This window comes from Pezoporus wallicus, unplaced genomic scaffold (genome assembly GCF_028554395.1).
Source record: "Pezoporus wallicus isolate ANWC-B61680 ecotype Strahan unplaced genomic scaffold, APGP_CSIRO_Pwel_v1 contig_360, whole genome shotgun sequence".
NCBI lineage: Eukaryota > Metazoa > Chordata > Aves > Psittaciformes > Psittacidae > Pezoporus > Pezoporus wallicus.
The window spans coordinates 1982327-1999251 of record NW_026640059.1 but is presented as its reverse complement, the minus strand read 5'-3'; the positions used below and the strand labels follow the sequence as shown (position 1 = coordinate 1999251).

The 16925-nt window shown below is 40.2% G+C and overlaps 1 protein-coding gene across 3 annotated transcripts in view; it reads left to right on the top strand.

Moving 5' to 3' along the window:
• EPHA4 (EPH receptor A4) overlaps positions 1 to 15991 on the top strand; it is a 359705-nt gene extending 343714 nt beyond the window's left edge. For all 3 annotated transcript variants that reach the window (XM_057417224.1, XM_057417225.1, XM_057417223.1), the window contains 7 exons: positions 2307 to 2368; positions 2915 to 3124; positions 5619 to 5768; positions 8113 to 8306; positions 10752 to 10907; positions 11192 to 12074; positions 14582 to 15991. In XM_057417224.1, the coding sequence (XP_057273207.1) occupies positions 2307 to 2368; positions 2915 to 3124; positions 5619 to 5768; positions 8113 to 8306; positions 10752 to 10907; positions 11192 to 11306 (887 nt within the window). In that variant the 3' untranslated portion in view covers positions 11307 to 12074; positions 14582 to 15991. The remainder of the gene's footprint in view (positions 1 to 2306; positions 2369 to 2914; positions 3125 to 5618; positions 5769 to 8112; positions 8307 to 10751; positions 10908 to 11191; positions 12075 to 14581) is intronic.
• The last annotated feature ends 934 nt before the right edge of the window (positions 15992 to 16925 follow it).

The following is a 16925-nucleotide window of genomic DNA, read 5'->3' as shown; positions in this document are numbered from 1 at the left end:
TAATTTCTCCATAGGTTTTCTGAATGCTGTGATAAATGACTGTATTTAATAAACTGAAAATTAAAGTGTGAGATAAATAGTTGTGTAGATGGGAGCTGGGAGAAGCAGCAAAAACTCATGAATACATTATTGGCTGCTAGTCAAGTACTTTAGTAATTGACTCACTGATGGTAACTTCTCTGTCTGTCCCCCTCCCCTGATAAAAAAGTGCCTGAGTAATGAAATTACATGTTAATGCACTGAAAGAGTCTCCCTTTCTTCCTTTCTTGACATAGTATCTTTTGATTGAGGGAGGTTAATTAAAACTCATTTAGCTGTATTTGTTCAGTGGAAGGGTTCTGGTCACAATTGCAAAAGATAAATGAGGATATATGCAGATTTGGTTGGAGTTTTTCTTTCTGCCAAAGAAGGCCCCCAAATATGAATTAAAGGGAGAACGATATTTTATCACATCCCTTTCCTTAATGGTGCATATACTCATTCAAGGTTACTAAGCCCTTCATCCAGAGCAGTGTAATTTAGGCAATACCATCACTTCTCTGCTGCGCTCATGCAAATCAGAAGGGGTTCAGTTGCCAGACTGGCATTTCACAGGCACACCAGTTTGCATGGGACCAAAATAGTTACAGTTTTGATATCAGTTGGGAGGGAAGGGGAACCAGGAATAGTAAAAGGCCTGTAAAGAATTAAGTTGTGACTGAAAAGGTGAAATAAGTAATGATGAGTGAAATAAGTGATGTATTGCACATGGATGTTGGCCTAAGTAAAATTATGTAAAATTTTCAGTACAGTCAGTCAGTATAGAATATTGTTTTGTAATAATAATAAAAAGAAAACAAAACCAGATTACTTTAAAACCAGAAATCCCTGACAAATGAAGAGAAAAACATCTTGGTGAAAAACACACTGAGGTAGAAATGATTAGGAGAGCTTTCAATGCTGCAAAATTTCATAGTATGGTAATTTTCACATCTGGTTGTTCTGAAGCAGGTACTTGCTGGTGAAAAATGCAAAGAAAAGTTGAGTAGTTCTGATACCTCTGATGCTAACACAGAATTAAGCTATCTGCAGTCTAGGTGACACATCCACTGAACCCTTCTTTTCCCATAATGTTCTGTTATTCAGAGCTGCTCTAGGAAGTGCAAAAGCAGAGTTTCTCTGGGACACTGTCTTTTATTTAGGAAGAAATTCTATAGTTCCTGTAGCTAAAGTGTAACTGGGAAGAAGAGTTGCCATCCCATCCTGGCACTTATCATCAGGTGCTCCCTTGGCTTCAGGTGGGCTTGACAGTGCTCATCTTGGGACCAGGCTTGTGTTATTTGACCTCTGATAGTCACTTATCTACAGCTCCCAGTGCTGACTTTTAGAATGGAGATGATATTGGACCTTTTTCTGCAAATATCTATCTAGGTGCTGAATATCCAGCTTGATTTAGCCCCATGAAATAAATAGTGTTACTTATATATACCTAAATGTTTTCAGTTTCAGTGGTATATGACTTTGGAAAGCTCTTAAAGGCAACATCAAGCATTGTTTACGTATTTGCTGTTGCTTTACACAGGAGAGTGCCCAGAAAGCATCCCCATGTCAGTAACATTACATTACATTTCTCTTCAGATCGCCCAGCTTGGCTTTCTGTATCGCAGCATGGAAAGCTGAGTGCTGCTGAAGCGCTATGCCTGTGTGACACAATTCATTGAATCATTTATCCTGTGGTTGACTTCATGAGGCAAATGGCTTTGGCTCATTTATAAATAACAAGAGACACTGAATACAAATTCAGGATAGAAAGTTGAGAGGAACAGCCTTTATTTTTCATTCTTGAACCCAGTTGTCTTGGAATACCTTGTAGCTGCTGACAGCTTCTAACTCGCCTAAAGCGTTGATCTTTTGAAGGAGGCAGAGACCAAAGTATTCACAAATTCCATTTTGAAAGAGAACGGCTTTCTAGTCTGCAAGCAATTTAATTACGCTAAAGATATTTGTCAAGTTTGAACAGATCTTTATTTCTTAGCTCTCAATTATCAATTCATAAACTCCTTAGAGAACAGGAGCCACTTTAGTTAAAGACCTTGTCAATGAGCCAACCAAAGGGTTAACCTTCCAGATGGGGCCCTTTGAATGTTTCTGTCCTGTAATATTTCTTCTCTTGCACCCCACAGCTGAGGCATAAGCTTGGTGCTTTTCAAATTAAATTAGATTGTGTAAGCCAGGTGTCTTGGCAGTAAAATCATGTGCAACCCATTTTTATCCCATTAACATCAGTGTTCATCAAGGAATTGTGTTTTTCTTTCTGCGAACTCTAGGTAAACCGGTAATGATCATAACTGAGTACATGGAGAATGGCTCCTTGGATGCCTTCCTCAGGGTAGGTGATTTCTTCATAATAAGCTAAGGGGATTTTGTACTGGAGACATTTTCTGGTCTTCATTCTGAGTTGGTATTTTTTTGCAGAAAGATACTGAAAATTCAGCATTTTTAAAGGAGATTATGTTTGAACTTGGGAAATTTCTGTTTCCTGGTGTTGCCTCCCTCTACTGAAAACCAGAATAAATGTAAAGTGGAAGAATATAGAATAAACATATTTTTTTAAAATAGCAGGGTCTTAAATAATCCATGTTTAATGGAAACAGTTCTGATTTGCTCCATTTTTGAAAACATTGCAATGACATAGACTCATTAAAACCAGATTCATTGCAAACTGGATACTGCATCACTGGAAACTGTGACAGAACCTGAGTTTTTACTTTGCTGGTGAATTATAGACAGTAGTCAGGAGATTGAGGAAATAGCTTTGTATTTTATTCGAGAGAAGATGGGAATCCAGAGATAGGCTCTTTGCCAATTTCAGCAACGGCAATAATGTAGCTTTTAGCTTAATGCTCTGTGATTTTCTTCCTTTCCCCATATGCAGAAGAATGATGGCAGATTTACAGTCATCCAGTTGGTGGGGATGCTTCGTGGCATTGGCTCAGGAATGAAGTATCTGTCTGACATGAGCTATGTGCATCGGGATCTAGCTGCTCGAAACATACTGGTCAACAGCAACCTGGTCTGCAAAGTGTCTGACTTTGGCATGTCCCGCGTCCTGGAAGATGACCCTGAAGCAGCTTATACCACACGGGTAAGGAGGGAAAGAAAATGTCCAGTGGGTTTTCTTGCCTGCATATTGGTTTTGTCTGACTGTGTAGGAGGTGACGATGGTTTGTTTAAAATAATCTCAGTCACAATGAAACCTATATCATGACCTAAAAATAAACATTGGCCCAGACTCCATAGCTTGTATAAATTAACGTAGTGGTATTGCTACAAGATCAGTGGCTACATTGGTATTTCTTCTGTGAGGATGTGACCTATGTATTCCTCTGGTTTCTTCAGTGTGCTGGAGTGTGCAACAGGAACCTGATGCCAGAAATTAGAGCTTAGGCTTCTATTCCTTCTGATATCTACAGACATGTATAATGATTTCCAAATGGCTAGTCCCACTGAGGTTTGATACAGCAAGTGTATAAAACCCCATAAGTCCATCTTTTCCCCATGGCAAAGCTAGTCATAAATTTGACCTAAATAATTTGGACTGGGGAAAGTGTGAAACCTGCATTCCCATTTTTTTGTTTCTTTCACATTTATCTATATTTCAGCATTCCACTGTTAACTAATTTTGCTAAAGCCATTTTAATATGCTGCATGTAGAATAATGGAATAATATAAGTACCTCTGGCCACAAAACAGTATCCTGACTATTACCAGCCTTTCTACCAATACCTCTGTAATTAACATGCACATGAAGGGAAAAAAAAGTCAGAGTTTATAAAGTCTCCTTTTTTAATTGCTTATTTTTTTCAGTTTTAAATATCTGCCATTCTCCATCTGTTCTCCCTAGTGCAGGGTTTGTTTGTAGCACTCAGATTTTGCAGTTTGATCCCAACACTCATCCTTTAATGGATTCACAGTTCGTTACAGGGAAGAATAGACTCCTGTAGTATTAAATGCTGGCCAGCCTTGGTATTTCTCACTCATAAGGGTGGCAAGTGGAAAAAGCAGAAGTCTGAAAAGCTGTATTCAGGGAAATCAAAGTTTAGACGAACACACAAGGGCAAGACAGAAATGACTGAAAAGCTTCCCTTTGAATTTAGTGAGTGGAGATATAGTATTATGTTTGCTCTTGAGAGTAAACTACAGGGAATCAATGACATTTACTTTACAGTGCGTTGTCTTCATTTGGTATCAGTAATGAGGGATCAGGAAAATTTGGATGAACTCCACTGTACTTGAGCAGCTAAGTAAAAAGAGCTTATTGAAATTTTTAGAATGACAACCGCATATAAACAATGTCCATGCATCTGTGTCTGAAAGGAGGAATAGAGCTTTTTCATAAGTAGAAACGATGCAATAGAATGCAATTTTTAAAGTGTCTTTTTTTTTAAGAGATGGTGTGGTGTGTTCTGCCCCCCATTAGTAGTTTAGAGTATCCTATAGCCACACGAGGCTATACTGCTTCAGCCTGATTCACCAAGATCCTGATTCAGAGGGCAAAGAAGACATGAGAAGGACCCTTTTTCGTTTCACTTGGCTTTGGAACAAGTCCATATTAAACACTTGAGAGAGATATTAGAACAATAAGCCATTGAGTATGCACAGTTATGGATAAAAACTATCTAGAAGATTGCTGAGAAGATATCTACCAAAATAAACTTAATCAAAAAAGCATAAAAGCAAATGAAAGAACCTTAAAACCTTTGTTCAGTTTAAGTCGGTCCCCAGATGGAACTGCAGGAAACCAAAAGCTCAATTAAAAACACCTTGCATATTAGCATAAACAAAAGGAGAAATCTCTGGCCTGTGATCACTCAGCTAAGGCAAAATCAGATAAACAGGATGGAGTGAGTTCCTTTTAAAACAGTGCAGGACCTCAGTGGCCCAGATCAGATGCCCAAGTGTTTTTGTTTGCTTAAAAAGAACTATTGCAGTGAGAGACTGCTCTCTCCAACAGGTATTAAAAGCAGCCTTGTGCCATGATCTGGTGTTGAGCTCCTCCCATGGGGACTGGGAGAGCCCAGAGGCTTGCTTGCTGTCTCACGTCTCTGGTAGGAGTTGGGATATTGCCCATGGGAAACACCACAGTATTCATAAATCTTCCCAGTTTATCCTCTCTTTATTTTACCTTTTTGAAAAGTAAAACGTTTGTAATCCCATTTTTCTGAAACAGGCCAAACAGGTCAGACAGGCAAGCAAGGAAATAGTAATTAACAGCCAGCATGTACTTATTTGTTTTGTCAACTAAATCTCTAATATATACTTTGTAAAACCCCTGGCTTGTTCTCATGCTTCATCATAGCCCTAAGCAGAGATCTCTTAGAGGGCTGATAAAAATACATTTAACAATTTACTGGTTCGCCTCCTTGTGACTAAAGAAAACAGATGGGCAGCATTGCCTCCTGGTTGGATCTGACAGTTTTATGGCAAGAAGATTAAAAAGTGATGCCTTTTCAAGAAGATTTCTGGAATTGCATACAGAAAACGATTTTGTGTTCTTAATGGCAGCGTAGAACTGTGTCAGGCCCATGCTTTACTGTGTCACTGACTCACTAGCCCGTGGTTTCTTTTATTTGTAACAGGGTGGCAAGATCCCCATCAGGTGGACTGCACCAGAGGCAATTGCCTACCGTAAATTTACATCAGCTAGTGATGTGTGGAGCTATGGCATCGTCATGTGGGAAGTGATGTCCTATGGAGAAAGACCTTACTGGGATATGTCCAATCAAGATGTGAGTCTCCTCCTGAGCTTCCTCTTCTTTTTCTCTCCCTTTCCCCCATGCCTTTATCTTTGTCCTTAGATGTCTGCTGATGTGTTTCAACTGCTGTATGGTTATAAGACATTTACTCTAGGCTTTTAGAAGGATATAATTAGTGGTAGATTCCTGTTTTCTCAGGGAACTTCTCTGGAGCTGAGACTTCCTTGAATATTTCAATCCTGGTCTATGGTCAGGCATTAGGGAATTCTTAAGTTAGGGTCTGTAACTTATGCATCTCTCTTTTCTCCTTTCTTTTTCCCTTTTTTTTTCCTTTTTTTTTTTAATATATATTAGGAAAAATATTACAAACAATTGAAGTAAAAAAGAAGAATGAAGAAAAAGGAGACAAATATGTCAGATCTTAATACTGCCAAGAGAGGGAAGATTTGAATGTTGATATTAAATCTCAACTTTATTGAAAATCTTTAAGAAAAAACACTTTAATTTAATGGGGCTTCGTATTAGTAGTTAATTCTTCAAGCCCCAGTGCACTTGTAATTTCTTCCAGATGATTTTATTTCTTGTAGGATATCTAAAACAACACATATGAAATCCAATTCTGATTATCAGTCAGAGCATCCTTGTGACAATTGCATAGCTGCCCCCTGAGGACATTAAAAAGCAGCTTTCCTAAATGACCATTCTTAAATTATGCATGTCCTGTTTAACCATACCATCTGGACTACTTCAGTGTATTCCAAGGGGAAGCATGTACAATGGCTGCTATTCTAGAAGAGTATTTAATAATAATGCTAATAAGAGCTTTTGCTAATAGAATTTTTATTAAATGAAAAAAAAAATAAATCCCAGTGAAAATGAGGCATAGATTATCCATAATTCTTTCCCAGGGGATCTAGAAACATATAAAGGAAGAAGAAAATATGAATCTGAATATATGGTCATGGGAGTGGTTAAGTCATTATACAAGTCATCTGCTTTCTTATGTGGAGCTGAACATTTTCAAAGAGTGTCTAGATGTGGATGGCATTTATTCTAAATGGGGGATATAATTTTAATTTCCTTCTGATGTGAAATGTCTCTTCTGGCACCCAGTCTTGCCTTCCTATGCTAACAGGAAGTCATCAAGATTTAGCAAGAAAATAAAATACCAGATGTGTCTCAGTTATATCAGGCATGTCTACACTGCACAGTGGAGCTCAATGCAACCAACACATAACTAGCATATTAGGCTGGTATACACTGCTAACATGTGGTGCTACACCATGCTAAAAAGCTGCTGGCTTGAACAGGACAGTGAAAGCCAGGATTACTGGCTTTGCATCCTCTTTTTAATACATGGCATAGACATACCACTTTTTTTTCTTCTTAATGATGTTGAGAGTAGTGTTATTCACAACAAAGCAGAAGTGACTTTCAAGTTATTCTGTGTTGAATCAAGAGAAATCAAAGGATCTTTATGCTTTCTGGAGTAGTGAGAGCCACTTTGTTTGTAGTTACTGAATAGTTGCTGTTAGTACAAGCATATCCCTCACCCTGTCCTCCCAGTGGATTTTAGCCACTAATTGGACAAGAGCAGAACAAGGGAATTAAGTGCAATTCAGTGTCATGGTGAATCCTGCTAGCAAAGTCATATCGATTAATTAAAAACTGAAGGCTTCTGGGTCATACCAAAATTGAGTCCTGGTCACATCCCATTCTCCTGAGAGGGCTAAGAAGCCATTAGAGTACTGAGCTCTGGAGCCCTTTTTGGAGGGTTTGAAATTGCTTCAGCTTGTGAGTTTTTCTGGTTTCTATTAAGTGTGAATTGCATACTTCAGTTGCTGCATTGGGCTTCTGAACATTCTTGATAAAGCTGCACAAAAGGGTTCCCATCTCTGCATTTCTTGGCTCACAGCATAAAGTGCTGAGAAAACAGGTTCAAGGCCTGTATTGCTGACAGAGAGGAGAGGGACAAGGGGTTGATCTACTGTGTCCTAAAAGTGATGGGGAAAACTTCATCTTCAACATATGGCACCCAGAACTCTTGCTTTTCCAACCCTCTGTCCAATAAAGATAGTTGCTTAATTCTAACCTGGGCTATTTTGTCACCCTTGTATCCCATGTGCTTTCTTGTAAAACATTGCCCTGCTGCATGTCTGTTTTGGATGCTGTACCCTTTTAGTTTTGAATTGCTGAGGAGAAACAACAGTTCTGAGACCACCAACTGCCTGAGCCTGAGTGCCATTTTCCATGTTGTTCCACTTAATTGTGGATTTGTTTCCATACTTTGCATTGCCCTAGGATAAATGATACTCAGCTGGTAGATTTGAGTAGTGTCTGATGTTCTCTAATGTCTTCCTAATTGTGCCATTTATAGGTTATTAAAGCCATTGAAGAAGGATATCGGTTGCCACCCCCAATGGACTGCCCCATTGCTCTCCATCAGCTGATGTTAGACTGCTGGCAGAAGGAACGCAGTGACAGGCCTAAATTTGGACAGATTGTCAACATGCTGGACAAACTCATCCGCAACCCCAACAGCCTGAAGAGGACAGGCAGCGAGAGCTCCAGGTCAGCTGTGCTTTTGTAATGGAGATGTATGAGGGAGCATAGTGGAAATGACAGGCAAAGCTGCATGTCACCTAAACCTCTGTGCTGGGCTTAATGTGTGCTCTGTGGCTCTGCAGAGCCTGACTGCACAGTAGACATAGCACCGTGCAAGAGGGCAAAGGGGTCTTGCTGGCACCCTGCTGAACCCCACTGGGTATCCCTGACCCTCCTACCTCTGTGAGAAGGAAAGTGGAATGAGCAGAGCTCTTCCTGTATCGCACCAGGTTCCGAGAACAGTCTTAAACAAAAGTTCTGATGTGGGCAAGCTCAGTTTGAAGATGAAGTTTGCTGCATCTTTTCCCTCTTCCCCCCTAGTGAAGGGGCTTGGAAGGGTAGCCTTAATGCAGTGTAGCTGACAGGAATGATGTGGTTTTCTGCAGGAAAAGTACATCATCAAGTTTTATAAACCCTAGATTTGTGTAGGATTTGCAAATGAGCATTACGGCATTACAGCCAACGCCTTACGGGCATTGGGAAGGTGTGGATTAATTTTTATGTGAATTTGAATTTAATTTTGTGGAAAGCCAGTTTCATGTCTCCACCGATCCTGCATTACATTGGTGTTTTGTTTTGTTTGCTAAGCACAGTATACCTGCTACGTGCGAAAGAAGTGCAGTAGGAAGGAAACTCCCAGAGTTGTAGGGTAAAACCAAAACATCTTTGTTGAAACAGATCAGCAGTTTGTTTAAGCTGGTGAAACACTGCTGAAGTAATAGGAGCTTGGATAATTTACACCAGGTTTGTTTTATTTTTTTCAAATGCCTGTGCTTTGTCAGGTAGATTTACTTGCAGCAAATATGGAAAAAAGCTTGAAAGAAAAAAAACAAGACGAAGATAATGGGAAAATATTTTTCAGTAGAAGGGAAGATATAAAAATATCCACAGGGTAATACAGGGTTAAGTTTCTTGAATCAGTGAAGGAGAACCCAAGTTCTTCTTTAGCCTCCAACAGAACAACTTCCTGGAAAAAGCTATTTTTGTTTTTAAACCTGTAGGTCGCTTTGTGAATTTTCCTTACAGTGTAGAATATCAGAAGAGGGACTATTAACCCTATGAGACCCATCACCACATTATCTCCAGATTGCCCTAACTGCATTGGTAGCCTGGCAAAAAATGTATCCACCCTTGAGACTTAAATAATTTACATGGTGAGAATCACATTATGATCTGCTGTGATAATTTCATTTGAGAATCACAGCATGATCTCCTCCATTTTGCTTTCTTTCCAGTTTACAGGTGCTCTTTGAAAATACATAGATTTTACAAAAAATAATAACCTGTTCAAGATCATTTCTTGTTCACGGCTATTTATAGATCTTTATTTTTCTTCTCATTGGAATATGAATTTCAAATACACATATACCATTATTAATATACAATTTTATGTGTGGAGCATAATTGCATATAATTAGGTTGCCATCACTGGTCTTATGTTAGATAGGACTTTAAAAAACTTGTACCAAGTAGTACCAGCATGTACTGGGTGCCTTAGGCAAGACATAACTATGCTATTGCACATCTAATCTTTGATAATGTGCATTTTCAAATAAATTGCTAAATTATATTTGTTTTGGTTAGATATATAGTAATTTATAATGGTTTAACGAAACTGTGATTTACAATAGATGTGGAATAATGAGATGCTAAGAAGCAAGTTTGGTAAAAATAATTATTCACAAATCTGTGGAAGGGAAAATAAGAAGCACATGGCACAGTGCAAACAAAGATCAAAGCTTGCATGATTCCCGCCACTTCTGGCACGCGCACTGGTCAGGAATGGATTGATTAAAGAGGAGATTAACTCCCTGCTGTCCTGAGTTTGATTGAATGCCCTGAGCTTGCCTGCAAACCTGACTGGAAACAGGATTTATCTGAACCTGCCCTGAGTTTTGCCCTCCAAACCAGTCTGGCAGGTTGTGAGCTCCCAGTTCCTTTGCACATACTTCAGTAGTGTTTCTATAGTTGCCGAGCTGAGGTCTGACACATGCAGGATTGGCAAGGTCTTGCATTGGTGCCTGTGAGATACAGACTCAGTAGGCTGAACGCCTTCCAGCATTGCCATCTTCTTTTTTTTTTTTTGAAGTAAAAGCATTTTCTATGGACTTTGTTGTATCTGAGGTGGAAATCGTAAGTGGCATTGTGGTTCAAATTAGATCTGAAAGCAAAAATAGAAACCTAAGGTCAAATTCATTCTTAGCAAAATTTGGCCCATTACTTTATATTTTGTGAAGTTTCTTGCATTGATGTACATTGCTGTGCAGAGAACCACCAGTTTCACTGAGCACAATGTCTTGTCCTTACTTTCTCTAATCATTGAGGATAATTGTTTCAGAAACCAAGCTCTTTTTTTGTGATTCATGATCCAGTTGACACCATTTCTCTGTCCTTTCACTGTTTGGCATCCAGACCTAGCACAGCCCTGCTGGATCCCAGCTCCCCTGAGTTCTCAGCGGTTGTTTCTGTCAGTGACTGGCTCCAAGCCATTAAAATGGAGCGATACAAGGATAACTTCACAGCTGCTGGCTATACCACCCTAGAGGCTGTGGTGCATATGAACCAGGAGTAAGTACTCAATGATATAATAAAAAAACTGGTAAATCTGGATTTAATCAACCTCTTTTCCTTTGTGCTGCATATCATTACACTCATTAAAGGAATGGAATGCCTTTCATTTGGATGGAGAATAACTTTAAAATGCCTCCATAATGCCCTCACTTATTTAATTAAACATTTCTGTACATCTGCCTTGCTTTTGCTGTGTTGCTTGTGGTTGATTCTTAATATTCTTCTCTGCACCAGCATCTTATCCACAGTTCTCAGCCCCCTACTTCTCTTGCTTTCCACAGTGACCTGGCGAGGATTGGGATCACTGCCATCACGCACCAGAACAAGATATTGAGCAGTGTTCAAGCAATGCGCACCCAAATGCAACAGATGCACGGCAGGATGGTCCCCGTCTGAGCCAGTACTGAATAAACTCAAAACTCTTGAAATTAGTTTACCTCATCCATGCACTTTAATTGAAGAACTGCACTTTTTTTACTTCGTCTCCTCGCCCTTCGAAATAAAGATCTGCAGTATTGCTTGATGTACAGATTGTGGAAACCGACCGTGTGTGTTGGGAGGGGAGCCTCCAGAAATGACAAGCCGTCATTTTAAACCAGACCTGGAACAAATTGTTTCTTGGAACATACTTCTCTGTTGATCAACTATATGTAAAATACATGTATCTATATAAATATAAAGTCACATTCAAGTTTTGATGCTATGTTTGCTGCCAGATACTGTGCTTAAAAAACAAAACTGAAATTATTTTCTTTCTCCCTGTGACCCGTAGGATTACAACCATAGTGTTTTATTTGTGGGTGAAACCACCGTTGTGCATCTTTCACTGGAATGAAGACTCTGCCCTTGGATATTTTTTGCAGACTTGATGCGTCACAAATACCTTGCAGAAACCTCAGTGAGAGTATCATTGGGCTAATCAGTGCCTGCCGATTAGTGATCTACTCATTTATGGGCTTGAGACATGATATGACCCATCTCGTGGATTACTGGGCAAAACTGGACTTTTGGGGAGTTTATTGGCTGTTGTGCTGTGCTGAAGCCTGCCACTTAGAGACTTTTTGTGAACATCTTGCCAGTAGTCAGCTGTGACAATCGTGGCTGTGGAGCTTTCAGACTTTTTTTTCTCTTTCAAGAAGCAGTTCTCTTTGCCACTTGAAGAAGGTCAGTGGAAGTACAGTGTACAACATGTTCGTGGTGCTTTATTTCTTAAACTGTGCTAGGATTTCATCACTGTTGGGTTAGAAAAAAAAAAAAAAAAGAAAAAGTGCTTTGGTATGTATTATTTAGGGTACCCAACTAGTTTGTATGAACCTGTGCTGGTTTCCCAGACTAATTGCTTAGTGTTTCCCATTGTTTGCTCTATTTGATGACAGTGAAAATTGCACTGTTTCAAAACCTGGTCTTGCTTTCAAGCTGTTGCGTGTTAGGATGTGCAGACAAGGTGTAGGAGTGCATCTTGGGGCTCACTCAGTTCAGTGCTAAGAGCTTGACCCCACTTTGCGCTAAAAGCAGCAGGGATGCTCATATTTTTTGGGTGGAAAATCCCATGCATATAGATTGTATAGAAAGTAAGAATAACCTTGTAAAGTAGAGATATTTATAAATGCGCCAAAGATCCAAGGACTTTCCTGCCCTCTCGTGAAAAACAGTAGAGCCAGTATTTATGTTTTAGAAAAATCAGTCTCAGTTGCTGTGTCAGTGGTTTTATGGGAGGGAGAGCAGAAAGAAACAGGGTTATGCGTGCAGCCTTCCTGGTTTTGCATAGTTTGGGTGTTGGGTATGGTGATAGTGCTATGTTAAGCAGCAGAGTTATGCTTCACACACGGTGATGCAGTCTCACAGCTGTGGGAATCAAATTCACTTTTGAAATCATCCCCATACGTTGGATTATCAAGGCAATTGTGGGTGTGAGTGCCAGGTTAGGCTGCAATGCTAAGGTCTAAGGGCCTCTCCTTAAGTATGGCAAACAGGATGGAGCATGACCTGCTTGAAAAGCTGCCCTCCAACTCCTACAAGAAGCAGATGGAAAGTTGCATGAGTGAAAGCATCTCCTAGGTTGTTAGGTGGAGGTGACCGCTATAGGAATGTGGTTGTCCTCATTAGGTCACTCAGGATAAAGCTTTATCTGGTAAAGGTCTGAACACATTTAAGCTTGAATTTTATTTATATTAAAGATTTTATAACTCTTTTTGAACAGAGTATATAGATTAGATTCCTTTTAAAGTCCTTTCAAGTGCTGAGATGACCTTAGAAAAGGGACAGAATCAGGCCCACTTGTACTGGGTAGGAGGAGGATTTTAATGACACATCCTCTAGAATAAACACTATTTTAGCTGTGCCAGGCGCAATGTCAGAAAGGTGAGATTTGTTTTGATGGCTCTAAGGCTGGTTCTTTGGTCTGTAATAGTTTTGTCCCACTCTGCACCTGACAGTGAATTCAGAAATGATTCAGTAACTTTGTATGTCAAGGTTTTTCAATGATTGCATTTATTCTAGATCCAAAACAGCTCACTCACTTGGACAAGTCACACTTACTATATCGTCACTCACATCACTTTTTGTCAGTTTGAACAATAACTTGCTGATTTCAAACACTAACTCTCCCTCACCCCGAAATTTCTCAGAGAACAACTTGTTCAGAATATGGGATGCTAAATTTGCATCCTGTCAAGCCATGACAGCTTAGTAAAAACGGTTCTGCAGTATTACTTGTGAAAGCTTTTCAATTTCAAAGAAAAAAAAAAAAGCAACCTTAAAAAACTACTTAAACCAGCATGTTTTAATGTCATTTTGCCAGGCAAGGTGAGAACTGGTTACTTGTTTTAAAGACCTGACACTTTTACTTCCAGCAACAGAAATTCTGTTGCTTCTTAAGTGCAGAGATAGTTTCAGTTTCCTCTTGCTGTAAATCTGTTGCATTCTGTTGAGATTTTGGTTTTATGTAAAAACAAAATACACCCAATTTTCTGGCCAGATTGTAAAATTGCTTTCTTGGAGTTCAGTAACTGGAATTCAAAACACTCCAATATTTTCCACACAAAATGGAAAACTGTGTCCCTATAGAATGAAAACTGTGAAAGCAGCTGAGATGCTGGGTTTTCACAACTGCCATTGATGGTTGTGTTCCCTGTGATAAAACACAGCCAATGAGGGGGCATCCACTTCAATGTGATTTTAGCTGGAGGAGAGCAGATTAAAACAAAATATGTGGCACCATGGAAGGAGGACTTTGAAACAGTGTGAGGGAAAGAAAAGGGACAAGGAAGGCAAAAGGTTCTCACCACCTGAGAACTGCTGGCTATATTTGTCTCGCTTGCCCAAGATGGGTGAACTAGCCAGTGTGGCAATGCTCTGCATCCACCTGCATTTGCCTTTCCGCCACCCTTTCCTGTGAGAATTGCATTTCTTGATACTTTGTCCTCTGTCCTTTAGGAAATCCTTGTCCCCTTTATAGGAAGAGGTTTTATTCCATGAATCTGCTGCCAGGTCACCTCTTCACCAGGGCAGAGATGAGTTCAGCTCTTTAACTTTGTTGTGAATCAGCAATTGCAGTAGCCAAGGAACAGCAGTTCTTCAATCTGGGAAATCTAAGAGGAGGCATTCAGGCAGGTCTGTCCATCTATCTTGTTGCATGTTGTTTAATATATTTGTGTTTTCTTTTTGTGCAGGGCAATTAGATTTTGCTTTCACGTCCTTATAGCCCATCCTATTGATCATATTGACCACGGAGGAACATAGACTAGCCTTCTGGATCTACAGTTTTGCGTCTTCCGTAGCACTGATTCTGGAGAGCACATGCTGAACAGTCACCAGTCGCTGAAGAGAGCTTGACTTTTACTTTCTCGTTTTTTTTTTCATGTGCCACCCACTCCAGGGTTTTTTCTTCATTGGGAGCTAACTAACTCATTAAGACTCAGCACCCAGTTGTCACTTGAGGAATGTACTGTGTCAAAGCCCTGCAGACTTCTGGATGTTTGTTTTTTTGTTTTTTCCTCCCCTTTTGCTTTCTCTTCCTACCTTTGGTTTTATTTATATATTTTGTTATTTTCTCTCCTCATCCACCTGGCTGTCACTGCTGCATCACGGATGGATGCAGATGACGGAGCACTACACATCTTACCGTGGAAACCAGACTAGGTGCAGCAGCAAAGAACCCAGTTCCTGTGAGCTGCCCATATCTATTACTGAAGTGACATTTTACACAAAATGTGCCATTGCAGTGATATAAATATATTTTTTTTCCTTGAATGGATAATGGATTAGTATCTCCTCTGAAAGGTGCGTTTGTGTGCTTGTGTGCGTGTGTTTGTGTGCGAGTCACCTCCTGTGTAGAACTGCCTGTGAATGTGCCGACAGCATCTCTGGAGGCGCAGGAGTCCCCTGTCATAAGAGAGCAGGCCCATAGCTCGTGTCTGCCATGGTAGTGAGAACACACACAGTAAAAAGATGTTTAAATTTCTCTATCTACAAGCGTATTTTTTAGCTGCCACACTCACCTTAATGAGTAGTTCTACAGCCTGAAACGGGCAATTTCAAGTTAGTTTTGGAGTTACAGATTATGGGCTCCATAAGGGTGCTAAAGATATTCTTAAGTGTTATTTGTATTTAATGCCCAGATCAGATTCATGATCAAAAATGACCAGTTTCTCAATGGCAAGGTGATGGAGGCAACACCTGCATATCCATCCACTGGTAACCCTGAACCGAACTCTTAAGTAGCCTTTTTTATCTGCAAAAATAGGATTTTAAAGACTTGTTGAATGCAAACAAATATATGCAATTCTTCAGTTCACAGAAGCACCTTGCTCTGTGTGCAAGCTGTGAAAACTTCTCACGTAATAATCAAAACGATTCATTTGCTCTCAGCGAAGTTAAAGAACAATAATGCAACAAGACTTTTAAGGTTACAGTAGTTAGCAAGAGAGTTGTGAAATGTGTCCTGTTCCTCTTGCGGCGGGTGATGAAGAGATGGTGAAGTGAAGTAGAAGGCACTCTTTCTTTCATGGCCTGAGGAGCAGTGCTGCAGTTTACTGGTACTACCTAGGAAAGCTTTCTGTGTTTGGAGAATTCACTGTCAGTTTGAGAAGAGCTGTGCCCCAGAGGCCAGGGAACATTACAGCCACTAGGGATTTGGAGCAGGGCAGGTGATGCTCCCCACTTGCTTCCTGGCCATGGGGAGCTAGCATCTGCCATGGTACCCAGTGCAGCACAGCCAACTGCCATGGGGCAGGGCTTCACTCCAGCAGACATGGGGGAGGCTGGATCCGCTATATTAAAAGCGAGTGCAGCCTTGACCAGAGCCGTAAAGTGATGTCCCAAAGTCGCTCCAACTTTCTCCTGTTTTCCCGCCTCATGGGCCCTCCAAGCTCACTGTTAACCGTAGTTGTGCCTGCAGGGTCACGAAAGGGAAGTGAGGCGGCTGCGCTGTCGGGCAGAGCCCGGGCTCGGTCCGGGTGCCAGGAAGTGCCAGCTGTGCCACTCAGCATGGCCCACAACAGACTGCTCCAGAGGGAGCTGGGGAGAAAAGGAAAGTGAGTGCCATGGCACTGCTTCCTCTGGGGGAGAGGAGAGGTCAGCACCAGGACTGTCTCGCACGAGAAGCCTCTGTTTGTTCAGAAATTGTCCTGCTTGCACACCACTGGTTGATGTTTGTCCAGGTTTCTTGCTGTACTAATTTTGTGATGGATCTTATGTATTAAAAATATATATGTATAAAATACAAGAGGCTGGTAAGTCACCAGTAAACGGGACTTAAAAAGCAGTATTTTTCTTTTATGTGACATTTTCATAACCAGAAAAAAAAATCTGAAATACTAATCAGACAAATAAAAAGAGAGTGCATTTATTTTTTTGTATCACTGCAAGTATGTTGGAATATGCAAGGACTGTGGTTATAATTAGAATGTATGAGGCATATTATAATTTAGTTCATACTGAAAAAAATCTAACAGCATTTCTTTGTTCGTGCATTTGAACGATCTCTGGGTTAGATATATAGATTTTTCTATTTTG